The sequence below is a fragment of the Vanessa tameamea genome, chromosome 7 (genome assembly GCF_037043105.1).
Source record: "Vanessa tameamea isolate UH-Manoa-2023 chromosome 7, ilVanTame1 primary haplotype, whole genome shotgun sequence".
NCBI classification, from domain to species: Eukaryota; Metazoa; Arthropoda; class Insecta; order Lepidoptera; family Nymphalidae; genus Vanessa; species Vanessa tameamea.
Genome location: NC_087315.1, coordinates 2,067,959 through 2,095,165, shown reverse-complemented (window position 1 = coordinate 2,095,165; position 27,207 = coordinate 2,067,959). Strand labels below are relative to the sequence as shown.

Below are 27,207 nucleotides of genomic sequence, written 5' to 3'. Positions count from 1 at the left end.
ATTTTGTCAACATAAGCTCATTAAATTCTTGTTTTAATAAATAATCAAGACCAAATTTTTTAATTTAATTCTATTAATTTAGAAAAATCTTTCTTTGATAAAATACAATTATTAAAGCTAATTGCTATCAAAATATAAATAGTAATGTTTAGATAAACATTCGCGAATATCAAGGAACCAATGACAAAGAAAAAGTAAAAGAAATATTTGATAATGAAATTGTTTGTACTTACTCGTAGTCGCTGGCCTCGATATAAGGTTTTGAAGGGGAACTCGGTGAGCCCGAGCCGTTTGTATTATTTTGTTCCTACAAAAAAGTAAGAGTCCATAATTGAGTCACAACACAAAAATAATAATAAAAATAATCGAGTTTATAATCACCATAATTTTACAGGTTTACTTAACGATCATAGTGTTTATTGTTTCACATAATACGTGATAGTGAATGTTAAAGTTAAAATGAAAAACTCATTCGTTACTTTTACAAAATATTACTTCTTTTTAACTTGTGTTTTGATAATTTCACACAGATCCACTAAGTACACTGCTCACAGCTGAACGAAGTCCGAACGTGACACTGACACACACATGACATATTTTGTATTTTCAAACAAAACTGATTTCGGCGAGATTTATTTTAATATTATATGTAAAATTTATGTTGTTCAATATGAATTCAATATTTTAAAAAAATATTTAATTTTCGGTATCCCTAATCATGAGTAAAATTATACTGTATGTTGTATATAAAACTGTCATTGTTATAAAAAAATTAAAATACTTTATTCTAACTGATATTGACTTCAAAATATACATAAAACAATAGGTAAAGAAGATAAAAATTATGATAAAAATATCACATTAGAAAAAATAGATAAAGAGAAATGAGATATCGATTTTCTATAAAAATTGCTTTTAGGACTAACTATTATTGCCATGTTTTAATTTTCTCTTCAAATCAAAAGAACTGCAAAACTAGTCTGTGGCTGTGAAATGGTTGTCTTTCTCTTTTTAGTTAACGAACGCGTTTGTGCATTTTTGAGTATTTTGAGTTTGAGATAAGTTTTTGAAATCCAAAAGCGATCTGGGAAGTTTACCATTAAAGTCAATCAAATGTTTGGGTGTTATCATGTTGTTGGTGTCTATAGTTGACATGGCGCGTAATAATCTCGCTATTGTGTGGAGCGGAGTGAGATCGCAAGCGCTGGTTCTCCGACTACGATGACCATAAAGCAACAGCAAACATGATTGCCAATTTGCCGCTGCTCTTCGCTAATGGGAATCCAACGGCATTATCAAAAATCAGTGCCGACGAGTTAGAGAAGTTCATAACATTCATGGTGACATGTTCTTGGGGGCACGACACTGCGAAAGATATCCGAAAGCCTCCTTGGTGGCCAAATGATGTAGTATTTACTCATCCTTTTGTTAAACCAAGCGAAGTACCAAATGATTGGGAAGCGAGGTTGAAGCATTTAGTCAAAAGATGCTACGATTATCATAAGAGTGCTTTTCTCTTGGTTTTTTCCGCTCAGCTCGCCCGGTACCCGCGAAAGAGGCTAAGGTATGTCGATAACCGCGACCATACGACTTCGCTGTATTATCGCCCTAGCAGTCGCCTTTTAGTAACCTTTAGGAATGAGAACCTTTTCTATGACAGAGAGACACCCTTAGACGAAAGTGATCCACAAGTCAAATCTGCCGATATTTATCTTTGTGACAACTGTGACAGTCATTTTGATAACTTAGAAGTATTAACAGCACATGAAAGGCTATGTAACAATGAGAATATACCATCAAGTACATGTAGTGGAGGTTTACCTGAATTTCTTTCAGCATTGAAGCTACTGCCAGTTGGTGAAAAGTTTGAGGATAGAAGTTCAAAGGGTATTGAAGGTGATTCTCGTCCCAAAAATGCAAGAACTGCAGCCAATATTGATAGAGGTCCTCCATATCCTTTTTCATCTCTGGCTTACATGAAAAATGCTAAGATAAATGCTCAGAGGGACACCAGCTATTCCAGAGACAGGATAGAACGATATTGCTGTACCTCAACACCAATTAGTAAAAATGTAGTTAGTAAAAGCAAAAATCAACAGTTCCCCATCAGATACAGGAGGCCTATTGATTATTGGCAACGAAGGCATGTGTTCCCTAATCAGAGAAACAAAAAAATACTCGATCTCAATAGCCAGTTATTGCTTTTACAATGCAGACCTCTGACAGTGGATGTCTACAGAATGTCAATGGAGAAGATTCAGGAATATATTGAAAACTTGCAAAGGGAGTCTGAGATGAAATGTAATGGAGACAAGGACATAGTGTTTGTGGACGGGCTTGACACGGACCAAGCTATCGACATAGAAATGAAGAGTTGTGATCCTCTCAAAAGAGTAGATAACGATTGTGAAGTGATTGATCTGTGCTCAGATGATGAAAGCCCCATTGTTAATGAGAATTGTGATCCAAGGGCTGGAGTGACTTGTGTGATGAGGGGTGGGGCAGTATTACGTAGGACAGCGGCAACACCACAAGCCCTTCCAGCAGAGCCTTGTGGTGCTCGCCAGCGTCCTCTCTCCTCCCTTATATTGCAACCTCACCCTGTTATATTAATAGCTCATACTCTGAACAATTTACAAACTATAGCATTAGATTAATGTAATGTTTAATGTAGTTACATTATGCTGACAATTATTTATTATCTTCCTGATTAAAATTTTAATGTTCATGTTATGTTTTATTTCACAATATAATAGAAAACAGTTTTTATGTTAAGGGCTGTACAAAATGACGATCATGACGTTTTTGAAATGATGACAATTTTAATTTACGAATAAATGAACTATACTTTAAAAAAATGCAAAAGATCACATTTTTTATTAAACTCGTATTTATTGTGTATATTATTTAATATTCAATGAACAGTATTTTTAAGAAACTCATTGTCTATGATTAATTTTGAACAGGCTACTTTATGCAATCATTGAATTAAATTTTTTATTAAATTATATTGTAGGCACATTATTTTAAAACATACATATGTTATGTTACATGTTAATTGTTAACATACTTTAAATTAAAATCTGTTTCTTATCAATACTCAATTTGGGAACACAACGTCACTAATAGTTGCAATATAATCGGTATAAATAATTACTCATGTTCAAATTTTTGATGTATTGTGTTGACGTTATTTGTAAAAGTGCTGGGAAAACATTTACAATGATTTAGTCATTTTTGACATTTTTTGACGTAAATATTTAAAACTAAGACTTAAAATGTGTTCGTATCATGTCTTCATCCTTACGTCATTGACCATTGAGGCCTTAAAATTTAAAATAAAATACTAAACAGCAATACTTATTCGCATTTCGCAATCCTAAGAGTCAGTCATGACATATAAAGAAATATAAATATGGCGAATGGTAGCCGGTGTAAGGTAAAACCAGATAGACATTTGAATAAGTTTTTGCTACAAAACGAAAGTGCCTATTGGTTAGTAGTTACTTTATTTTATTTACTTGTTTATAATAATCTTAATGTTATGGCAACCCAAATGTCAATTTAAACAAAGAAATGTCACTTGATGTATTAATTTTGGTACTCGTATTAATTATGATTAGACTCAAGCTCAAGGTGAAGTATTGAGTTAATTTTGTTAAAGTGTCGTAAAAGTGCTTTTCTTTACTTAGATTGACAAATATCTATTCAGCAGATAAAAATTAAGTTGTATTTTTTTTTCGTAATCTTATCTAAGAGAATTGTATATAGCTAAGGAACAATCGATATTGTACTATATTGGAATAGAAATAAAGGAAAAGTGAAGTCTTTCATTTTCTATTTTATAACAAGAAAAATTACATAATATCTGAAAAACATAATTAATCATATATCTTCACTGTTGGCTCTATGAGAATGCGAATTAAGAGGACGTCTACTTTCTTCATCAGAGCCATAGATAACTTCTTCATCTGAGTCGTTGATCATAGAAAAAGCTGGATTATCTTTGGTAATAGCAGTTTCTAGAAAAAAAGATTAAATATTATCACAGTAAACTTAATTAAACATATGAATATTAATTACATATATATCGAAAGTTACCATGGATAGAACCACTTCCGGGAGAGAATAAATAAGCTAATATATACATCTTGAAGTTAAAAAGGCCGTATAAAGCCATGAACGGCGCGGAAGTGTCGTAATGCACTTTCGGCTGGGAAGCCCAGTGGTCCTGCAAGGCGGCCGGCCCCCAAGAGTGGAGCGCCAGTATCGTAGTAATAAACGTGACTGTACCAACGATTATCGATAGGCATCGCAGTCTGATGTCTAGAACAAAAATAACTAGTCACGAAAAATATGTTAAATACTTGCGACATAAAATTAAAATGTTAGATGTTTTTTCTTACCAAAAAATGGCATATTTCTTAAATCACTATAAGCTTTAATAATAAGTACGAGCAAATATAGGAAGTATAATGTAACAGCAACGAAGAACATGATTTTTACTACCTGAAACAAAATGATAAAATTAATGAGAAATTCATTTAATTAGATATAAAAACATGATCCTGACACTTACAGGGTAATTAGGATTCATATAATAGTTGAATGTGGGGTCATAGTACGCGTAATACTTCTGCCATACCGCCACCACCATGGCGGGCACCCACATGAGTCCTACCACGATCACTTTGAACAGGTAGAACGATACAAAACCTCTTTCATTCTGAAATGTACAGGTAATTATTAGGTAAACGAGTGTGAAGTTCATCGGTTCATTCATTCATTTAAATCGGTTCATTATAATGAATGAACTAATAATCTTACTTGTCTTAGGCCGTGATAAAGTGCGAGCCAAGACAGCAGTACGCATGCCAGGAATGTCGTTTGGAAAATTGTATCCAGCAGAGGCGCGAAACATCCTCCAGATACTAAGCGTAGCGGAAATATTGGATCTGTCAAAGAAATATCACAATATATCATATTTTTGCGTAGCTGTATATAATATTGTATTTTCTGATGATGATAATATCCATCAGATTGATTTGGTTCACAGCGGCTTTTCTCCAAGGAGAATAGTCAACTGTGCAGGTTACGTGAGGGTTCAATTGTGAAATAATCCAAATTTCTGACTGTTACTGCGATTTTCTTGACAAAGTCTTCTTGGAAAAGTCCAAGATGTATTTATTGACCAAACCTACGATTTGAATGGTCCTCGATCTGCATATAAGCTAGTCTAGACTAAAGATACGGTCTTTAATGAAACATATTATAAAATATATTTATAAAGTTTTAGTTCTTCTTTCTACAAATGCAAGAAGCCGAACTTTAAACAGACTGGTATCTCGCACATTCAACAAATACATAAATCAACAAAATTTAACTATAACTAAACAGTAAATACTTACATTATATTAATACATAATAACCATGATAAATGCGAATAGAGCGAAAACTGTGCCAAAATATTATGCAAAAAATCTACTTATAATAAAAGTAAAAAAAAATACGTACCATTATAAAGTAATAGTAATGGCAATAATATAGAGAGCCATTTCTGTTCGATGGCCCAATCTTGCGTGGAATACTTTCTTAGAGTGTGGGCGAACCAACACTGGAAGTTAAGAAAATTAAATGTATTAGGGCGACATTTCCTTTCGCTTCCTGTTTAAGTAAAACTTTCTGAATAATACTTAAACCTTACTGGACCTTTTTTATATTTTGTATGTTTACTTATAAATATGAATAGTTTATTGTTGAAGATAGCGTCTATTTATTGATATAGATGTATATATTACATAACGTTACGACTACACATACACGGGACAAAATTAAAGTATGCACGCCGGTGAAACTGCGCGGAGCTAGTGCTAGGTCTAACATAAAAAAAAATAATTACGACAATACGATGTCGGGATGCGTTAATAAACAATTCTATCTATGTTTGTAATCATAAGCATACAGTTTAAAATCAGACATTTTCGCTTTTTGACGGTAGTTTTTGATTTTCGTTTTTATTATTGAATTATGAAAAGCTTATCGATACACAGATATAAATATTTTAATGTTTAAATTGTATAGTCTGGATAAAATATATTCTTGATCATAGTAGTGCTTCTAAATTATCATGTTAGTCTCCACCAACCCGCATTGAAGCAGTGTTTTAGCTCCGAGCATATTACTTAGCGTATTGAATAATTTGTGTATTTATAAAATATCAATACGAACAAAATCCAGCATTTGATTGCATTCGTATATTCCTAGATCAAGGACGTCAATTTAACTGAACAAATAAAAGGTCAACTCACGGCTACTGTGAACGTCGTGAGAAGAAATATGAACCGGAACCACGTCTCCATCTGAGTGAATGCTGGGTTGTAGGTTTTAAACTGGAAATATATAAATTTTAATATAAAATTGTTTTTTTTTTTTTTGTAGTATCAATATGTTGATAAAAATCACATTCTATTTCATTCAAATCAAAGTATTGTCAATTAAGTTTGTATTTGTTTTCAAATTTAACATGATGTTGGTGACCATGATTTCCGGGGTGTTACTGATATTTTGCGATAGAAAAACCCAATAACTTTTTATCGAGATAAACTGGGATTTGAACCCAGGACTTCGAGATCTGCGGCCTTATATATAGCCACGCTAGATTAATAATCCTCATACTTATCACTACAGTCTGTGTTATAAAATTGAAACAAATAATCACTTACATAAAATACAATTTCTCGTATGTAGTATCGCTTATGAAATTCTTTTAATCCGTAGAATTTCATATTAAGAATGTAATGTGTATACTCTAAGGAACCTAGATGTAAAACCATCACTTCTTCACAAACTTGTTTCTTGCATTTTAAATGTTGGGTCCTTGAATAAAAAAAAATAAAAAATATAGTGTACGTGAGCAGTATTTCTTCATTATAATAGAGGTCATAAATCTTAACCGATAATTAATTCGAAATTCAAAATCGTAAAAGCATCGAATTTTCATATGCTTAATTTGTGTTAATAATTCCATCTCATGCGCCGCGGTGTTTCTACATGTGTATCCGGTAGATAATGCGGTGCATTGGAGCTGCATGGTGGAAAAAATACCAAAAGTTCTTCTCAAAATAGGGAGGAGGTCTTAGCCCAGCAATTGGAGGAAGAAGAGGTATTTTATATTTAGATTATATTTGACAACGAAGTTGTTGCCTAGGAAGCTAGTATAATTGGAATGTCTATGACTTTTATTTACCCTTTGTACTTACCTATTAGTAGCCTCCGACTCTGGTATAAGATTAATGGTCGTGTGATCACTGAGTACGCCGTCTATTGATATACTTATTTGAAAACTCTTATCAAATATCTCTTCTGAAAAAGGGAATGGAACATTTATAGAGCAAATTACACTTAAATAAATATATATGATTTTTATTTAAGATATTTGCGGATTGCTCAAGGTCCTTCGAGATAACATTTTATTCGCTCGCGATTAGATTGTGACCTTAACCTTTTTATAATTGAGTCAGGACCATTAAATAAATTTTAAAGTAGGTAAGTAATATATTGCTTATAAAATTAATTTGAATCATATTGAAATAAACAATCCTATTTAATATTTCTAGGAGTTGATATTTTTTTCTGCATCTAATTGGCATTTTTTTTAATTCTAAGTTATACATATCGAGTCAATTACTGTATTCTCTTAAATAAGACGCCGTTCGTGTTCCGACATTCGCGAGTGTAGGCGCCGCACGGGCGCGCGGCGTTTGTTTGATACCGGCGCCTGCAACTCTATATACCAAGCCAGCGTTGCAGAACTATCGATAGATTGACTATCGACACTTGACCTCGGAAACTATTTATAAATATAATATTTATAAATATTCGGGATATCGATAGTACTATCGATAGTATCGTTTTGATCAATACTAGCGATACTATCGATAGTATCGATAGTATCGCTAGCTCTCTATAACCAATATTATTGGTAGTAGCGATACTATTGATAGTATCGATAATTTTGGACTATCGATGGTTTACAAGTAATGGTTTTTGCAATACTATCGATAGTGGACTATCCACATGCAACACTATACCAAGCGATTACTACGCATTAACACATTACAGAAATATTCTTCTATATAAAAACCGAACCGTCCATCTTGAATATGTACTTGTAATAATTATTTATTGGAGATTGTAAAGACAGTGTTCTTTCAGGACTGGATTAGCCATGTTGGGGCTCTATAAAGCACGTCTCGGGGCCCATTTAACTTTTCCTAGCTTCCTAAAATATATATTTTTTTAACACAACGCAATTATTTTCATATATTTTTTAAATATACTATTTAAATATATATATTTATATATGTATATGCCATCACATTATGAATGAAAAGATATATTTGGCTTCTACAATTTCATTCACAATTTTTGGTCAATCTCTTACTGGGGACGTTAAGCAGTTGCCTTTAGAACATGACCTAATGAATAATCCGGCTTTGAGAGAACACAACTTTCTTGAATACATAATGGATGGTGGATAAGATTGAGGTAGAATATAGATGGGAGTAATATTATTTAATTGCGCGTCTTAAAGTCTCGATGAAACATTCATTTTTTATGTCGTTCATGTTATTAGGCTTAAATATTGCCAACATGATCATTGACTCGTTCTAGTCGTTATAGTCTAGATGTATTTGACGGTCGGAGGGTACTCGCCATCGTTGTTGTCGGTGAGTATCTCGGCGAGCAGCCAGAGTTGCTGCACGCGCGCCCCGAGCGCCGGGCTCCGCAAGCGGAAGGGTCCGCGGAATATCTCGCTGGAGTTGGTGACCACGCTCGTGGCGGACACCGACGTAGTGGACGTTGGGGACGGACCTACGGGTTTAGATTCAAGTTAAATGACCTTAGTAAATAATCACATCAGAATATTCATATGTAAATAAGTCAAGATCTACGTATTAGTAGATTCCAAAATATAGATAGAAGTAAAGTTAAGCTTTGTTATAATTTTTTTTTTAATGTTTTCTCATTATAATTTGTTGTGAAAAATGTGTCGTAATATATAATTAAGCGTAGTAATCTAGGAATGTAAAGGAAATATTTTAATTTCTACTGCGTGCAGTCGCAATCAGTAGGTATTTTTTTATTTCTATTCTGCAAATCTCAAATTATATGTAACAATTTATTTTATAGTAAATTCTAAAATAAATGCAACCATTATTGATAAACATGTTATTATTAATAATCATATATAATAATGTAAACATGAATGATCATGGGTAAGTTGAAAAGTGTTCTTGCCAACCTGCTAATCCTATAAATACACCCAGACCGAAGCAAGCAAAAAATGCTATAAAAACCATCACGAATTCCCCTTTGTGCATCGAATAAATCCTCATTTGGACAGATCTAAAAGGACAATATAAAAAAAAAAGAATATTATTTTTCAGTCAAACGTATGTTAAGTATTAAGTAAAAATATCTATGAATCGTTTAAATAAATTACCTTTCACAGCGGTCGTGGTGATATGCAGGTGCAATATACTTATTAAACTCGCTAAATAGATCACTGAATTGTGACAGCGTATTGCGTATTTTGTAGTTCCATCCGCCTGTAGGCAGATGGTAAGAATATCCAACATTTGCGGTATCCATGATTGCCATTAGTTTGTACTATATTTTACAACGATATATTATATATTATAAAGCAATAGACGCACTATACATTACTTGCGTTGTAAAAAACGCTAAATACGCGAATTGTTTCCTCACATACTTGTTTACAAGCATTATTGATTTTCGCGGGGCTTGCCACCAAGACGCCATGTTGGATAATGACGTGTCCCCATTGTATGACCTATTTCGAGTATTCCTAATTTATGATAGTTTTACATTAATAACGTTTATAATGTACTTAATACCAATTAATAAAATATTTCTTTTATTAAATTTTAAAACTGAAATCCGCAGTGCATTATAGGTATCGTCTATGCTTTTATTGATTTTATTTTATAGAGATAACGAGACTGGCGCCCAAGTTTGAAAGGTTTGAAGAAATTTGGCAACGAATTATTAACTTCATATGAAAAACAATTGCGTCTCTATAATCGATGTGTACTTGAGAAAATCTTACAGAAACTTGTAAGGAATTTATAAAAAAGCTATTTTTAACATAAATTCTGTAAGTTTTTCATACTATAAGAGTTATTCTTGAGTCTTTCATATAAGTCAATTTATGATATAATAAAAATTGCTACAATCACAATTTGTTTAATAATAAAAAAGTGTATAATTTAATATTAAAAAAAATCTAATAATAATGTTCCGATAAGCGAAATAGGACAGGTCTAAGTACATGATATATCTAAATATGGTAATACTTTAATTTACTACGACTTTTGTAGGGTTTTTTTCTTAAATGAACAAGTTTTAAAAGAAAATAGAAAAAGTAAGTTCTCAATGAAAGTCAAAAAATACAAAGAATTCAATTTGAACTTTTCAAATGGGTATAATTTTTCATAATATGGATAGATATTTAAATAAAAATAATATTGCGAAATACAATGTGATTTTATTCCATAATTACAATATACAACACAATGTAAGCTTAACAAAGATTTGAAATTTAAACAACTTTCTTATAATTAGCGACATTTTGAAATTGAATACAAGTAGTTCCTTCAGATTATTAATAACAATTAAAACGGAACTTCATGTAAGGTAATACTGTAGTTTGTAAGTGTTAAACATTAACAGATCAAATATCAAATATTACACATGATGCAGCAGTAACTAAGAAAAATAGTGAAGATTTTCTTTATATTTATTAACAAAATATAATATGCAATTAAATAATTTATATTAAAAAACATAACTTAGGACGTATAGCTTATTGCACAGATAGCATAAAAAATATGTACAAGAATTGTTTCATGATTTTTTCGTGTTTATATTTATTGTAAATTATATCTTTAAATAAAGACCATAGAACAAGACGCATACATATTTTTTTATCATTAATTAATAAGGTGTAACCAATTTTTAGTTCTCATCGTCTTGTATTGGAAACTTTAAAAACTAATTAATTTCATACAAGATTCTTGCTATGACCAACATTGGCAGATTTACCAGCAGGTTTAGGGACAAACGTAGAGCGAAGCTTTGTACTAATTTACCCTTTAGGGAGCAATTTTTGTTTCCAGATCGCGATTATAGCCGTAATGGAAAATATTTATTTATGATCGCCTTCTCTTGTATTGAAGAAATAAATATTAATATATGCATTTTAAATTTCTAATAATTTTATGCCATTGTTTTTGATGTGAAACATTTATTAACAGGGGGGGGGGGGTCTGTGTTAAGGATCGACTCGTATTTGTGTATGTGTGACGTTGACACTATTATATATTACTATAATAATAAAAAACATTATTAATTTTAGTAACGAATTTTTATGTTTTATTGAAGTTGCGCCCTATTTGTATATTGGTTTTCAATGTTTCACATATACCGGCTTTCCGTGACGCACACATTTTTTTTATGCATATTAAATATTTTCTACGCGACTGTATGTATTAATTATCGTGAGTACCTTATTAGTATATTATAACTACTTTGCAAAAATGAACTAGGAACTGACATTCGTAGGCGTTAACACCCTATGCTTGGGAAATCTGTCACTAATGGCCAAATTATCATTTTATATTTAAGTTATTAAATATACGCGGAGAACTTACCAAAGAACAACAAAAGCGTACACGAATCATTGGCGAACGCACACACATTTATGTTATTACGAATTATATATTGTAAACTTTATGCTATTTAAAAATCTGCACATTTTAATTAATATATTTTTATTAGTTTTAAATATTATTAAAATATTGTGCGCGATTAAATTGTTGCTTTAATTTATAGGTATCGAATGTGATGGAACCGTGACGAGGTACCTTCTTCAAAGATACGGCCTCATTTGTGTAACCACACGAGATACTCAACGCTGCTTCGACATATACGACAGTTGCATTATTTAGGGTATAAAAACTTCATACAATTTCCATTTTACTACAACAAGTATATTAATACATTATATTTGGAATATATAAATGACTCTTAATTACTTTTTTCATTATACATAATAAAACTCTTCGATGTTAAGAGAGCACCGTACACTTATTAAATTTATTGCTTTTATTTAAATAAATATCTATGGGGTTATTACACCACTTTGTAAATAAATGCTAGTATATTCATTTATATCTACATAGATTCGATTGAAATTAACAAATTATTATGTTAAGAACACTTTTATGTAAGTACGTTTGAACACTTTGTTCCTTGTCTTTTAATAGAAAACTAAAACCTAAAGTAAACACAAACCATATATTTTATTCTAAAGTGAGATAATTTTAATTCAATATTTTTTTTCCAAGACAATAAAAAATTAATAAATAATTATTTTTTTCAATGGCAACACATTTTGGTTCTTCATCTTTTCTAGCGTTATGTCATGATAGGACCTTCTCTACAAGCTTTTATCTAACTACACTTATCAGTACGTTTCTGTAAAATCTTTGAACAGTACCCGATTGAGCTGAAACGTTACACACACATTTTCACAATAAAATAGTACACTAAGTTTCATTCATTGTAGTCTATGTATTAAATAAAAGCCTCTTTTGAAAAGGTCTTTTTTAATAAACATATAATTTATTAAACTAAAACACCTGAATTATTATAAATTATTATTAACGGTCTTACTTATAAGAATTGTTTAGCGGGTGTTTAGTTAAATATAGATTTATCTCTTTCTCTCATCATAGATTTCACATTAGAAAGAATAAAACGGCATTATGTAACGAATCACTCCCCAAGCAACATTAATAGGTTAAATCGCTGATGTTTCGTTGTAATTTCATTAGGAACTACTATTATTAAGCCGTTTATTATTAACGTACTTTAACATGAAAATACTTACATTTTTATCGCCAAAAAAACGTAATCTGTACCATTTGGGTCTTAATTATTGCATAGCATTGGTTAGGGACTAGAAGTTGTAATCGTTTCGGTTTCATTAATGAAGGTGTCATTTCCTGTTAAACCTGGTGTTGCCGTGGCTGTTTTCGATTTATCCGCCTTGTGAGCTGTAAATAAATATTTAATTCATTATGGTATCTATCAATTGTAAAAAAAAAAAGTTGGTAAGAAGCATAAATACTTTTTTATACAGGACATGTACCGAGTTTTAATAACAGTGTTAAGTCCTTTGTGCATCTTTCCTTTGATTGACACTTTATAACAGAACAAAGTATTATGTAATCAGCAATCGTAAATCACTATTTTAAGTTATGCTTACAATTTTAAAACGTCTAACCTCTCTTGTTGCCTAGTATTAAAAAATGATCCAGCGTTTCAGACACCAGTTATAATGGTCTCTAAAGGCTTTAACAGAGACATATCGTAATTTAACAGCCGGTTTCTAATTATTTTAAATAAATTAATTATGACACGTTACCAATGACGTAGTCTTTGAACCACTGGTTGATCCCTTCCGAGTACTCCTTGATCCAGTTGATGCGTAAAGTCGCAGAGTCGACTATTTTCTGTAAGGTTTGCGACATCGGCTTCAACTCCTCCTTGTGTTTCAACGCGAACTGTTTCATCTGTGGCCATATAATAATATTTTAAACTTTACTACATTTTGAATTAGAAATTTAGTTTGCAGGAAACGATATTCCTACAGACTAGTTTATATAAATCTCATCAATACTAAGCGGAGCGATGGACGAGGGATCCAAAAATATGCTACCGTAAAACCACACTCATGAGTCGGCGAGCGAAACTAGGAAGGCGGGCGCGACTCACGCGGTCGAGCTCGTCCTGCGCCGTCATGAACCCGAAGGCGCCGTTGAGCACGGCCTGGAAGGAGAAGGCGTCCACGGCGGCGAAGCGCGCCTGCACGCGCGCGAAGTGCCGCAGCAGGAAGCGCTGCGCCGCGCGCGCGCCCGCCGGCGGCTCCGCGCCCCACGCGCTCGTGGCGAACTGCGCGCCCAGCGGGCCCAGCGAGCGCTCCAGCAGCCTGTATGGAAACGAAGCAGTACGTCTTGTCTGCCACGACTCGAGCCGCCGAAGCGTCGGCACTAGCTCAGGGCATAGCCTACAAATTCATAGTTAAAGGTAGAGCGAGCTATGCTCGGAGCGTTTTTGAAGGATAAAATCAGAAAGGAGGATTTCCGGAGAGTCCTCCCAGCCCGCCACTGGACTGGATGCGAAAGGCGGAAAACCGCGAGCTTTGGCACACATTGGGAGACGCCTATGTCCAGTAGTGGATTGTGATTGGTTGATGACGATAACTCCTTTCGCGAAGTTGAAGCTAACTAGCAAAGATTTTTTGCAATTTCAGAATTTGCAAAATGAAGGGTAAAATAGAGCATGGAATTTTATATGGGAACTCTGTTAGTCTGAGGTAAAAAAATGTTATTTTTATCTATGCTTTAGGTACAAGAGGCGTCCTCTATCGACTAGCTGTGTGCCTCAGTTTTAAATATATGTCTGTTGAATACGAAAAGCCAACATATTTTATTTTTCTTTATTAAAGGACTAGTAGCAATGTCCTAATTTTATTTAAGGAATTACTATTATTCCTTTCTACCCCTCATTTTAAGCTTAAAGTTTGTGTTAGAAGTGGGGACGACACTAGCCCAAAGGGTCAAGATAGCAAAAAAAAATAAAGCATTTTACTCACAGATTCAGTAACGATTCATCCCTTGTACTCGGCAGGTTGCTGATTATCAAACTCTTAACATTCGGGTCCGTTGAGTTCTCGAACATGTCCCACAGTAAGTCGAATTCCCTCCGTCCGCCATACTTGATCGCCATGTTGTAGACGAGAGAACGGAGGTAGTTTGGTATGCTGGAAATATTTAACATACACTCACACACACAACATGACGCGTCGGGTGAAATTTGAATAAACTCAAAACGCAAGTTAATACATTTAAAGCAGGAGCATTACAATTACCATTTGTAAAAACTTCTGAAAAAAAAACTGGCCGAAGCTTCGAGAAACGAGAGTTAATGGTTATGTAACCCGTGATTTATTTACAGTTTTATTTGTATCCTGTACAGTATGCATGAACTTTTGTATAATGGAACATCGAAATTTTGATCGATAGTAAATTTTCGATAAAATTTTCGCATCGATGATTTGAGGAGTTTGTGCCGTATATTCACATAGGTATTAAAGTAAACAATTGATAAAGCTCACATTTTCTATAACTAAAATCTTTCACATCTGTGTATGTCTTACTCTTTGATATCATGTATAAAAGTCGAAACATTGCATATGTAAAACAGTGCGTCACAGTCCGTATAATTGTACCGTCTCGTTAATAAATCGTGAACCAGTTAGTGACTTTCATTATCCTCAACATTAGCCCAGCAATAAGTTTATGTTTCTTAAAATGTCTATGGGTGAATTGCTATGGCTTTGGTGGTCCATTTTTAACCTGCCTTCCTATATTATAACTCACGGATTGTCATTCATATCTGGTCTGCTGGTCCAGTCCTCGAAGAGTCGTCGTGCCCACTGCAGACAGCGCGGAGATTCCATGAGACACTCCCACACCACAAGGTTCTCCACCAAGAACGATTCGTTGTCGTCCTTGGGCTGGTCTAGTCCGTAGTTCAGTCGCTCCAATTGTTTTTTGAGAATTATGTTCATGTAATCCTGTAATCGAATCATTGTTTGTTTTTGTAAAAACGATTGTACATCACATTTAACGATTCATGGAGTAGTTTCCGGTCAGAATTAGCGTGACTTTCAAATTAGAAATCATACGTACAGAGAGGAGAGAGAGAGAGAGTTACTTTCGCGTTTGTATTTGTATATAAGTATGGAACACATGAACTTGCCTGAAAATAAGTATAACCGGAAGTCGCTCGTAGGTTATGTTTCAAGAAGGCCATGTTGTTCAGCAACAGTTCCCATACGATCCTGGAGTCCTCTCCGTCGATGACGCACGTGGTGAGGCCGAGCGCGTAGCTGTAGTTCAGCTGGCCCACTTTGGCCAGGTTGAAGGCGTCGTCGATGAGCTGCGCTTTCAGTATCGGGTTGTCGACGGCGCCCGATTTGAGGCCTGCGCTGAGGAGCTCCCAATTCTTCTGATCATAATTTACTCTGTAGTAGCCTGGAATAAATATTCATTACTTTAATAGCTTTCATAAATCTAATAAATGAAAATGAATTGTACGTATCCTCTATGCGTTGCTAAACTATACAGCCGATTTTGATGAAACCTTAGTAAGGTGGTCTGCGTATACCACCGAAGGTTATGACCCAAAAAATATCTTCGTATGATTATCTATCAATAAAAACATTTATATATATAGACCCTTATTCTGCTTTACTTAAGTTAGAACTTAACGAACTTAGCAAGAACGTGCAGTAGCGAGTACGTCTTTTGATGATTGCCGAAAAACCTATACGCACCGTCACAGCGCATAACTACAATTATATGTTTTTCTTCGAACCAGGGGTAGTTTCTTTTGACAATCAATAAGTTAGTCTAATGTTACGATCTGACCTTGTGAGATGGACATCGGAATTTATGTCGGAAAACAGACGAAGGAAATAGACTAGTGTTTACATAAATGCCAAAACTTACCTATAGCATCGACATTGACGTACAGAGCTTGCGTGGCATTCAATGGTAGAGTGGTAGTGATAGTCCTATCTTTCAGCCACAGTTTCGGTCCAGTTGTCCAGTTGCTAGTGGGTGTGTCCAAGGTGGTGAAACTGATCGGTATATGCCAAAGTCGATCGGGTTTAATGATGCCATCTTTTGAGCTTGTAAATAATTTCTGTAATATTAGAACAGTATTTGATCAGTTGTTGAAATTCGCCATAAAAATCATAAGACGTTTTGAATATTTTACACGGCTTGCAGTAGAGTGAACTGACAGAAATCATAAGGAAAAAACGTTGTGCCATTTCCAGGAGATCTTCCCCTCTGTCCGTGCCTGTCATTTATTATATTTAATACATATGTAAATATAGCAACTTCGTCCCAATGGGGTGTCACACGGCAACTGTCTTTTTTTACTTTTATTTCCACATTTTTAACCAAAAAGTTCATTAATAAAATCAAATAACTTAATTGATTTGTATATAGACTTATTTTCAGAAAAAAGCAGTCTAAAAAAGTCAATTGTAATATACATTTATTTTCTGTTTCAATACATTTTATTTAACTCAAATAGATAGGGATAGGTTTGACAATATCAGTGTGTAACTATATAATTAATATATTAATACAGGCATTCTACGAATAAACTTAGTCTATCAATTTGTATATTTAAATATATTTTTACCTGCTGGAAAATGACAGATCCCGTGGTGTAATTTCTGTGCACGTTGACAACTGGGTACCCCGGCTGTCTGGTCCACGTGTTCATGAACTCCACAACGGACAGGTCTTTGAAATTGGGGTCTGATTTTGTCGCATTCGACATCGCATTCCAGAGGTCGTTTTCTTCAGCATTTTGGTATTTCCTAGAATTACAGTCATTTAAAACTGATCTATAGTCTATCGTTATGGAACAACGTTATTTAATTTTTTGTTTAGACATTAAATATTTTAAATAGTCGTTACAAACAAAATATTTGAGATATCTTACTCTAAATATGGACCACCGAAGTCTAATTTCGAATAAGAAAGAGAAAAGGAGAGAAAGAAAGCGAATGAGCTCTCACATTATCTCACTCTCCGTCTCTTCCGAAAGATATACATTTATGTATAAGACGAATGTTGCTCGTACTTAAGCTTTTAACTTCATTGTTACTTTAAAATAATACGTTATACAAATATCTAATGTCAGTTAATCGAACAGACGACCAACAAAGGTACAGCTCATCTTCCGCCAATCGACCGGTCTCACTCACCACTCGTCGAGGTAGGCGAGCAGGCCGCTGCGGAACAGGTCGGCGGACAGCGTGTGGTTGAGCACGCGGATGAGGCTGGCGCCCTTGGAGTACGAGATCTCGTCGAACTTCTGCGCGATCTCGGCCGCGTCGCGCACGCGCCGCGACACGGGCGACGTGTTGCGCAGCGCGTCGCTGCGCAGCAGGTCCATCTTGTCGCGCGTGAACGCCTGCAGCGAGCTCCACGCCGGGCTCACCTGCGCACCGCGCACTCGCGCTCTCACTCTACTCTGGGTGTATGGGTTGGGGGGGGGGCGCTCGAGGTATTTCGTTTTACGGTTGCTATTGAATGTAATCTACTGACCGGTTGAGCCATTTGAGGTATCCGTTTAAGATATGGGGAGAACTTTCTATGAGTTTAAGATCTCGGGACTCACGTGGTCGACGCCGATGTACTCGATGTAGGTGGCGAAGCCCTCGTTCAGCCAGAGGTCGTTCCACCAGCGCATGGTGACTAGGTTCCCAAACCACTGGTGAGCTAGCTCGTGGGCGATGTCGATGGCCACGTTCTGCTTCTCCCGCGGGATGCCTTCCTTCTCGTCGAACAACAGAGTCGTCTCTCTAAGGATAACAAAAATGTAATTTAATAAAATATTTGTTGATACCCTGTACACTAGAAGCATGAAACTAAACGCAATTTTCTTCTGTAATTTGCACGTCAACCACGCACTATGTGGTGGAATTAGCTCTGAACCATCTCCTCAACAGCTGGAGGCCCCTGTGCCAGCAGCGTGACATTAAATTACTGTTTAAACGTACTGTAATACTATATAAATCAAATACATTTCTTACCTAAATGTGATCAATCCCCAATTCTCCATCGCTCCACTGGAGAAGTCCGGTATCGCTATCAAGTCCAGTTTATCCAAAGCATAAGGTAATCCGAAAACATCTTCATAAAACGATAATAGCTTGGGAACAATTGTCAATGCGTAATTTGCTTTGGATAGTAAAGCTGGTCTCGTCCAAATACGGATTGGCTTCGTGACATTATCTTTACTGAGGTAACTAGTTTCTAAGTTTTTGAAATTCGACAGGACGTACGCAACAAGGTATGTGGACATATTTACAGATCTTTCGAAGTGGGTCCATTGCCAACCTGGTTCTTCTTCACTGAAAGCGGAATGGAGAATTATCACATTATATCAGTAACTTTGATAGATGTTTTCATTTGGTATTCAAACATAACATTATTACGTTATTTAGTATTATTATTTTAACTTATTTTATAACAAAATTTCAATGGTTTTCAAAGATTTGAAAGAGTATTGAGTTCAGTTAAATTAAACATTCAATAACATACTCTGTATTTGTAATTAAAGTCTTAAGCATGATTTAGAAACAGTTGCTGTTTGTGGCTTGGCCCACATGTGTGCTCAGTGGTTAAGTACTCTATGTCCTCCAACGTGTGTGCAAAATTTTATGATGATAGATTAAATAGTTAAGATGTTAATGTGTGATAAATAAAAAAGGATCACTTCTGCTTCAATATTATTATTTAGGATTGAAATGACTACTTACATTGTTTCTTGAGTGGCAACCCTCATATTGGATAGAACAGATATATTCTGTCTGTGTCCAATACTGATCTCAAACTTTGCTTTGAAAGCTGGTTCATCAAAACATGGGAATGCTGCTCTGGCTGAGGTTGGTTCGAACTGAGTGACTCCAAGTTGTCTGTTGAAATTAATACCATCTTAAAACATAATTTGTTTTTAATATTCATGGATTCATTGACATCTTTTGATACAGATTATAGAATGAGAAAATATATAAATAACTAAATTATAATTATGTATAATCTGTTGAAAAGAGAATAAAACTCACTACGAGTTTTATTTCAATTTGTACATAATTTTTTTCAATAATGTTTTTATTTCGTTAAATTAAACTCTATCATATATTCACCTGACTTCATTATTTTCAGTGTAAGTACTTTTATAAAAGCCTGTTAATGAATTTTGTATAGCACCATCGAATGACAATTGTAATGTATAATCCACATCGGGTGTGAGGGCTGATGCGAGGGACAGAATAAGTCTATCACCAGAAGCTAAAACGACAGAGGTAATTTTGATGTTACGCACATGACTATGCGTCACTTGAGTATCAATTGGTTGCGTTGTTGTTGTGTAATGAGCTCCGACTGTTATAGGTTTAAATGTCTCTTCTGTATTATTAAATACAAAAGTTTCATTATTGACTGTTGTTACATTATTATTTTCCGCGGTTGCATTTGTTACTTCTCTTTTTATTTTTTTTGTTGTATGTATTGTTTCAACTTTCTCATAGATTTGTTCAGTTAAGGTAACATTTGACTTAATACTGAGGTTCTTTGAGTGTAGAATTATTTCTTTAACATTTTTATTAGCTTTTATAGTTATGTAAACATCTCCATGGAATGAGGAGTTTTCCAGGTCTGCTTTGATTTTTAATCTGTAGAAACTTGGCACTACATAGGTGGGAAGTCGAAGGTCTGGTGATGGTGAACTAGATTGTCCAAATGGTTCAGCATCGTCCCAATACTCCCCAGTTTGTTGTGACACCTGTAACATTAATAAATTAAATTTTTGTAGGTTTTCAAAAACTAATCTTATTTATATTACTTATAATTCAATTTAAAATTTTAAATGAATAATGTATTTTTATTATAGCATACTCACACTTTTAGTTACACAAATCACTGAATAAAATAAAAAATACCATAAGAAAATATACATTTTCGTCTAATGTGAAATCTAGTCAAAATGAGATAAATATATTAAAATGATTTTTTTTAATATAGTTTCACTAGTATAACTTATGTGAGAAATAGGTAAATCACAGTAATAGCGGAAATGTTATATATTCCACTTCTTAACATGTTTTTTAATAGAAAATAAAATATCTTAATTTAAATTCGATCTTTATAACACTAAACACAAGTCTACCTTGCGACTTTAAAATGTAAACTGACTTATGTCATTATTCATTGTCATCTGCATTATTTTGAGTTTTGACGTTATACTTTTTCTAATCATATGTCAAAGGCCATACCGATAATTTATAGACATTAACAAAAACGTTAACAGCGTCCTTGAATATTGATTTCCATAACGTACTAAGCACACAGCTCCTTTTATCTTATTATAACTAATACCTATTTTTAAATAATATAATAAATGTTCGTTTTTTGACTGTGGTAATATTCTGACTGGGTTGGGTCGTGTTATAATAAAAAATATACAAATAAATAACTCACCCTAAAATATGTAATATAGTATACAATTATGCCGACAAGTATAGCTGTTAATACTGCGAAGATAATGAAGCTGATGCATATGCACGTTGAAATAAATATGCCTCCTTTTCTTCCATATTGTATATCCTGTTCTCTATGAGATTCATACGCTAGGAATTGTTGACGACTCGTCGATAAAGACATTATGCAACTTTGTCATTCTGAAACAAAACATAAGTTTTTCATTAAAAATTCAAAAGAAGTATTGAAAAAATGTTACTTTATTATAAATAATATTAATAGAAGCTATTTTTGCGGTATTGTTACCCAATTAAATCCCTGCGATGGCCGTACTCGGATTGGAAAGGCCGGGGACGGTTTTTAGGGGGTGAGAGAGTGTTTTCGCCTCCCTTCGCACTTTGTGCTGGTACGTAATTTTACTTGCAGCTTAGCAACAAAAGTTTTAAAAATAACGTAGTTTGGGCGAAATGTAGAAATATTAATAATTCCTTGTACGGGATACGCTATCACCTGTTTTGGCGGAATATGAAACACATTTTTCTTTAACATGTCCAAGTAATTAACAGTATAAATATCGATAAAATAACCGAATCCTTGTCTAATGCTAATGTTGACTGCATCGCACACCTGCCGCGTGTCGAATCGTATGCGGGCAATATCAAGATAACGTTCGCCATTACAACTTACAAACATTAGATACGATATTTTACCCGCTTAAAAGAGTTAGTTTTTATAAAGAGGTATGTCTGCAGGTGAGCCATTATAGTGGTATCAATTATATATCTAGTCGAATATAATATTTTAAAAAATACGTACTTACTTTTATTAAGGAATAAAATATTATATTGGTACTTAGGTAGTTTTTATTGATTAATATTATTGTCATACGATATGTGTTGGTATCAGTTTATTAGTCTATTGATTTTAGTACCTAGGTATATACGTTTTATTTTCTGATTGTATATGAGGAAATATTAATCCTAGTAGACACAAGTAGACAGTGTTAGGTAGCATTCTCATTATTATTATTAAAGGAACCTTAAATAAAACCTATTTTGTTATTTGTTTAAGTTAATTTTACGAATAGATGACTCTAAATGCGAGACACACGAAATGTTATTTTTATGGTAACAAATAAGTAATACATTTTAGCAACCTCTGTTTTCAATTAGCAGGTGTGGGTTAATCTTTTGTAAATATATCAAATGTTGCTATTGTCATATAATTATATTAATTCTATATTATACATACTTATATATGTTTAATTGTGACTAATTCAATTGGTTTGTTGGATTGAATATTATTGATTTTAAATTAACGATTTTTTATTTTACTGCAATTCCTCAACATTAATATATGAGTGAAACTGCTTAAGTACACTTAAAATTACTTAAACATTATATTAAATTAACAAGAATGACTAGCACTTGACAAAATCATGGCACAATAATACTTACTATATAGAGGTGTCTTAGGTAAATATTGAAAATGATCCTATTACTTCTTAGTATACGAAATATCATTCGAAATGTAAGTGCTGGATAGCAGAAATTTGGTCGATTCATCAAAACAGTGAGTAATACTAAAATACCAATTTGGTGAATATCATGAATAAGATCTCGTTTAACATGTTTAAAGTATGACGCAGTTACTCTTACTTATGAGGAAAAAAATACGCCTTAATGTGAAATTTTTGTTGCGATAAGTCCCATTCAGAATTAAAATTCTGAGTTTTCGAAACTGATTTATTATTTCCTGTGAAAAAATAGGTATTTATTTATATAGTTGACCACGTTCAATGTAAATTGAAGACTATTACGGAAGTAGTGACTCGCGTGACGCTCTGAAGTCTCATGGTCTCATTTAGTTATCTTATCGTCTTTGGTAAGATACACTTAGATTTTATTTTTCTTATAGCTTATCCCTGCGAATTTACTCGTTTCAAATTTTTTTTCCGTAGATCTAGGTGTAGCTTTTTTTCAAATTTCAACAGTTGACATAGTTACTATCGCATACGTTACTAAAGAATAAAAAAAATGTTAAAACTGTTTACTAATTGATCATAATTCATCATCCAAGAGGGTGAAATGGGGATGAAAGTTTTAAATATAGAAACAAATGCTTAGGTTTTAAAATTGTCGGGATAGTGTTTTTGAAAATGCACTGTTTAACGAGGGTGAAATTTGGGATAGATAAATTTGGATGGATGTTTGCCACTTTTGATAGTTTTTCTAACATGAGATGATTTATGAAGAAAGATTTTACATCGTTTTTCAAAATTGCGTCGAAAGATAAATTTAAATAAGGGATGATAGTGTGTGTGGATGTTATATATTTTTTCAAAAATCTGCCTTGTTACCAAGGTAAATTAATTGCGATGAAGATACTTGCTTTTAAACTTGCTATTAAAATAGCGGCTGGTAAGGCGGCGGCGATGAATCGGCAGTTATGCTTAAGGACATTACTCGATAAGAATAATTTCATTTTAATTACCACATTCGCTTCGCTTTCAATAATCGACTGAGGATTTTAAAAGCAATTCGTTTTATATTAATTATTTAAATTTATAACAATTTTATTGACTCTTATTTCATAGGATTTTGTTATCTTTCTGACTACCGCACGTAACCTAATAGAAACCAAAAAGTATGAGTTATGAATAAATGTAATGGCTCCGTTAGAAATTATGCATTTGATTAATCTTTAAAATACATAATAATACACCTAAAGCTAATTATAATGGGAGGACATGACATCTTGAACTATTTTTTTTATAAATTATACATTAACCAAGAATTATCTGTAGTGCAGAATAAAGCAAAGGTAAGCAAGTCGCCTCCTGACGACCTGTGCCTTTGTAGTAGTTCCGATATTAATATATTTTAAGGTTTATTGAGAAGCAACTTCTTTTAGCTTACAAGGCTGGCGGTACCGGGTTGAAGTCTTATCAAATATCTGTGTATATGAATATAGGGATTCGAGAGTGCATCTGTAACTGTGCACACACTATATTTTCTGCTACGCTGTTGGGCAGTCTCGATGTTGCCCAAGGACAATAAAATACTAATGCAAGTTTATGAATTTTAAGAAACGTCTCACTTCGTGGTTTTGCTTATTCTCAAAGCACATACAGTAACTAATATGATTTAAATGGTTTATCCAAACGGTCATTGACACGAAGAAATACAATAATATTATTATTAATACGTGAAATCTTTATAAACATATTGCACGTACGGGAGAGTGAAATTTGGCATTGTTAAAGTTTTGTGTCGAGAGTTAGCTAAACCATAATGTTAACGTTACATTTAAGATATATTTGGCAAATACATTATATTAAATAAGAAAATCATATGTCTACGTCAAACTTAAACCAAAATCAAAAATGCTTTTTTTTAATAGTAAAATTTTGTAACGATTTCGTATTTTTCAAATATCTCGAAATTATTGCATTTAATAAAATAAACATTTTTTTCATAATTGAAGAATCACTTTTTGGTTACAGTGTTTGATTAACAAAAAATATATATAAATATTATTATAATTGTACAGCCAAAAACTATAATATTGTTCATGCATTAATCTATATAGGTATTTAAAAGCGAAATACCACTCACTGATTAATCACGAAATCTTAGAAACTATAACACATACAAACTTGAAATTTGGTACGTAGGTTCCTTATAGGGTGTAGACATTAGAGATGAAACGGATATCCGGTAACTATCCGGTATCCGGCCTATCCGGCCGCCATAATACTATCCGACCGAATAAAAAAAAACTGGATAAAAGAAACATATTTTTGAGTAATTCTTTAGTTAGTCTTAGTATCACTTAACTTAAATATATAGTTTTAGTTGTAAATTTTAATCACAATAGTAAATAAATGTAATACAAAGAAAATGAATGAATAGTACTCATACCGCACTGAGGGCAAATTATGGTGAATAAATACTAATTTCTCTGCATTGAGAGGTAGCAGGTGGTTGCGTTTCTCTTCATAAATAAGGCCAGTTTCAGAAAAAAGTCTTTCGCTATACACCTTGCTGCAAGGTGCAGAAAGGTAGATTTTGGCAAACTTTGTTAAATTTGGATATTGTTTGGCATTAGCTGCCCACAAAGAATAAGGGTCCCATTGGCGATCGGCTACGTTTCGCCGGATATCCGGCGGCCGGATACCTGGCTATCCGGCCACATGGTCGGCCGAATATCCGGTATCCGGCCAAACTGCTATCCGTTTCATCTCTAGTAGACATGCGTTAAGAACGGATTTTTCGAAATTTATACTAAGGGGTAAAATGGTAAATCACGCGGTAAGGCCGCAGGTTCAGCTAGTAATATATTGTTGGAATAAACATCTTAGCCGAGCGACATCTGCGTCACGTCAAACAAATACCCTTTAAAAAAAAAAAAGGCGGGAGTTTTTGGCGGCAGACACATTGGATCGCGATTATCATTTTGATCGTGTAGTGTGATTGTTGATGGTTATTTGTCTTGTAGATTAAATGTTTTTTGTTCTTTTGTGGTAGATTGATTGTTATTGTAATTAAAGGTCATTGTTGCAGAGGTTAGCCTATTTGTTTTTTTCTTCTTTCAGTAATTCCTACTTCTGGTTCTAAAAATATATATTATTATTGATGCATGAAATAATAATAATAGGTAATAATAGGTAATTTATGCATAATCGATAAAATTGTGTCATCTATTTTTTTAAATAATATTTTAACCTATATTACATTTTAATCAATATATTTTGAACAATTAAAAACCTTTTAACATTTGGTAAGATATTAATATATAATATATTATATAATATATTATGGTAAAACTGACATCGAATTATTGGTTTCGCTAGTATCAAATTAACATTGGACTATAACAGGCTTTAAATAAGATAGTGTTAAATGTAATATTTATATATAATTTTAGTGAAGTAATACGAAACAGAACTAAACCATGAATGCGAAGACTGTCGAAGTAAGTTGTATTATTAGTAGTAGCTAACAAACGATTATTTATTTATTATTTTATTTTTGCAATATGAAATGTTTTATTATTGAAATTATTTAACTAGCATTAAATAAATAAATTATTTACGTAAATGTTTACTTATTTAAGTACTTAATAGACATCGTGCAATATTACCTACCTACCTAGGTTTTATTACTGCACTACAATAAATCTTGGTAAGATTTATGCATTATCGTTTTCATCGTTTTCTTTTCTCATACAATAAATTTAATAAAGTGTGACGTCCAAAGTTCTAAAAACATTTTACCTTAAGTTTTTACACTTGTTTTTTAAACGTCTCGCTTAAATGGTAGGTATACATATGTAGGATTGTATTTAGCTACTAAATCAAAACAGATAAATTTATAAGAGGTATTTAATGTTTTTATTTTTTATTATTAATACCTTGTGTTATTTAAATTGCTTTAAAAATTTAAAAAGAGCCCGTTGCTATGGATAATATGTTGCGATAATAATACCACCGTGATGTAGTAAACAATAAGTATTATACTTATTGTTATAACAAATTTATCCTTAAATAAACGTCAACGAAATATTAATAAAAGAATGTTAAATAAAAAAATAAAATATTACCGTAACTCCGCATAAATCCAATAAGAAGTTTAAGAAATAGAACACAGTTCACTGCACTTAACAAACGAAAGTCGTAGTTATGGACGGAAATCTTTTGAAAATAAAACAAATGTGTCTAGCGACGCGCGCGCAATACCAATGGCGGCGTGGATATTCACTCTGTGGGCGTTTTACTTGCTTATCGACCGATTTACTTTGACCCCTCGCGCACCTGTAATTGATTCTTCATTTACTGATATTAATAAGTGTTATGTTACGGAAAGAAGATCGTTTTAAATGGTTCACTATAATAATAACAACGGTGACACGACCGACCTTGCGTCTGTGGGTAATGGTGTATTAAAGCGGCACTTATATTTTTTTCATTTGTCGTTACTTGTGA

The 27,207-nt window shown here is 33.3% G+C and overlaps 4 protein-coding genes across 7 annotated transcripts in view; 1 reads left to right on the top strand and 3 right to left on the bottom strand.

Moving 5' to 3' along the window:
• The window catches only part of LOC113400746 (TBC1 domain family member 5), a 146,863-nt gene that overhangs the window by 14,591 nt on the left and 105,065 nt on the right, over positions 1 to 27,207 (bottom strand). The window contains exons 2-3 of one of the 2 annotated variants that reach the window (XM_064215302.1): positions 382 to 494; positions 234 to 307 (exon numbers count right to left, since the gene is read on the bottom strand). In XM_064215302.1, the coding sequence (XP_064071372.1) occupies positions 234 to 307; positions 382 to 384 (77 nt within the window). In that variant the 5' untranslated portion in view covers positions 385 to 494. Of the gene's footprint in view, positions 1 to 233; positions 308 to 381; positions 566 to 27,207 lie in introns of those variants that run through there. The other variant, XM_026640393.2, reaches the window with a different exon arrangement.
• LOC113400761 (uncharacterized) lies at positions 967 to 2,728 on the top strand. Its single transcript, XM_026640412.2, has one exon. It carries the CDS (start codon positions 1,245 to 1,247, stop codon positions 2,655 to 2,657), a length of 1,413 nt encoding a protein of 470 aa, XP_026496197.2. The 5' UTR covers positions 967 to 1,244; the 3' UTR covers positions 2,658 to 2,728.
• On the bottom strand, positions 3,822 to 9,841 carry LOC113400760 (transmembrane protein 181). The gene is made up of 12 exons (XM_026640411.2): positions 9,506 to 9,841; positions 9,305 to 9,408; positions 8,716 to 8,874; positions 7,260 to 7,362; positions 6,723 to 6,876; positions 6,309 to 6,389; positions 5,515 to 5,614; positions 4,828 to 4,955; positions 4,580 to 4,726; positions 4,407 to 4,509; positions 4,102 to 4,326; positions 3,822 to 4,022 (listed from the first exon to the last, which is right to left on the bottom strand). The coding sequence occupies exons 1-12, from the start codon at positions 9,661 to 9,663 to the stop codon at positions 3,886 to 3,888; spliced, it is 1,599 nt and encodes a 532-aa protein (XP_026496196.1). The 5' UTR covers positions 9,664 to 9,841; the 3' UTR covers positions 3,822 to 3,885.
• LOC113400758 (aminopeptidase N-like) lies at positions 12,215 to 27,157 on the bottom strand. 3 transcript variants are annotated; one of them, XM_064215318.1, is made up of 15 exons: positions 21,528 to 21,671; positions 21,222 to 21,421; positions 19,889 to 20,526; positions 19,502 to 19,657; positions 18,773 to 19,093; positions 18,358 to 18,541; positions 17,942 to 18,177; positions 17,371 to 17,551; positions 16,665 to 16,860; positions 15,913 to 16,187; positions 15,531 to 15,727; positions 14,744 to 14,911; positions 13,864 to 14,077; positions 13,514 to 13,661; positions 12,217 to 13,142 (listed from the first exon to the last, which is right to left on the bottom strand). In XM_064215318.1, exons 2-15 carry the CDS (start codon positions 21,402 to 21,404, stop codon positions 13,039 to 13,041), a joined length of 3,201 nt encoding a protein of 1,066 aa, XP_064071388.1. In that variant the 5' UTR covers positions 21,405 to 21,421; positions 21,528 to 21,671; the 3' UTR covers positions 12,217 to 13,038. The 3 variants fall into 3 exon arrangements, with proteins under 3 accessions (XP_064071389.1, XP_064071388.1, XP_026496193.2); XM_026640408.2 differs by lacking the exon at positions 21,528 to 21,671 and adding an exon at positions 26,826 to 27,157 and having other exon boundaries at positions 12,218 to 13,142; XM_064215319.1 differs by lacking the exons at positions 21,222 to 21,421; positions 21,528 to 21,671 and adding an exon at positions 20,644 to 20,716 and having other exon boundaries at positions 12,215 to 13,142.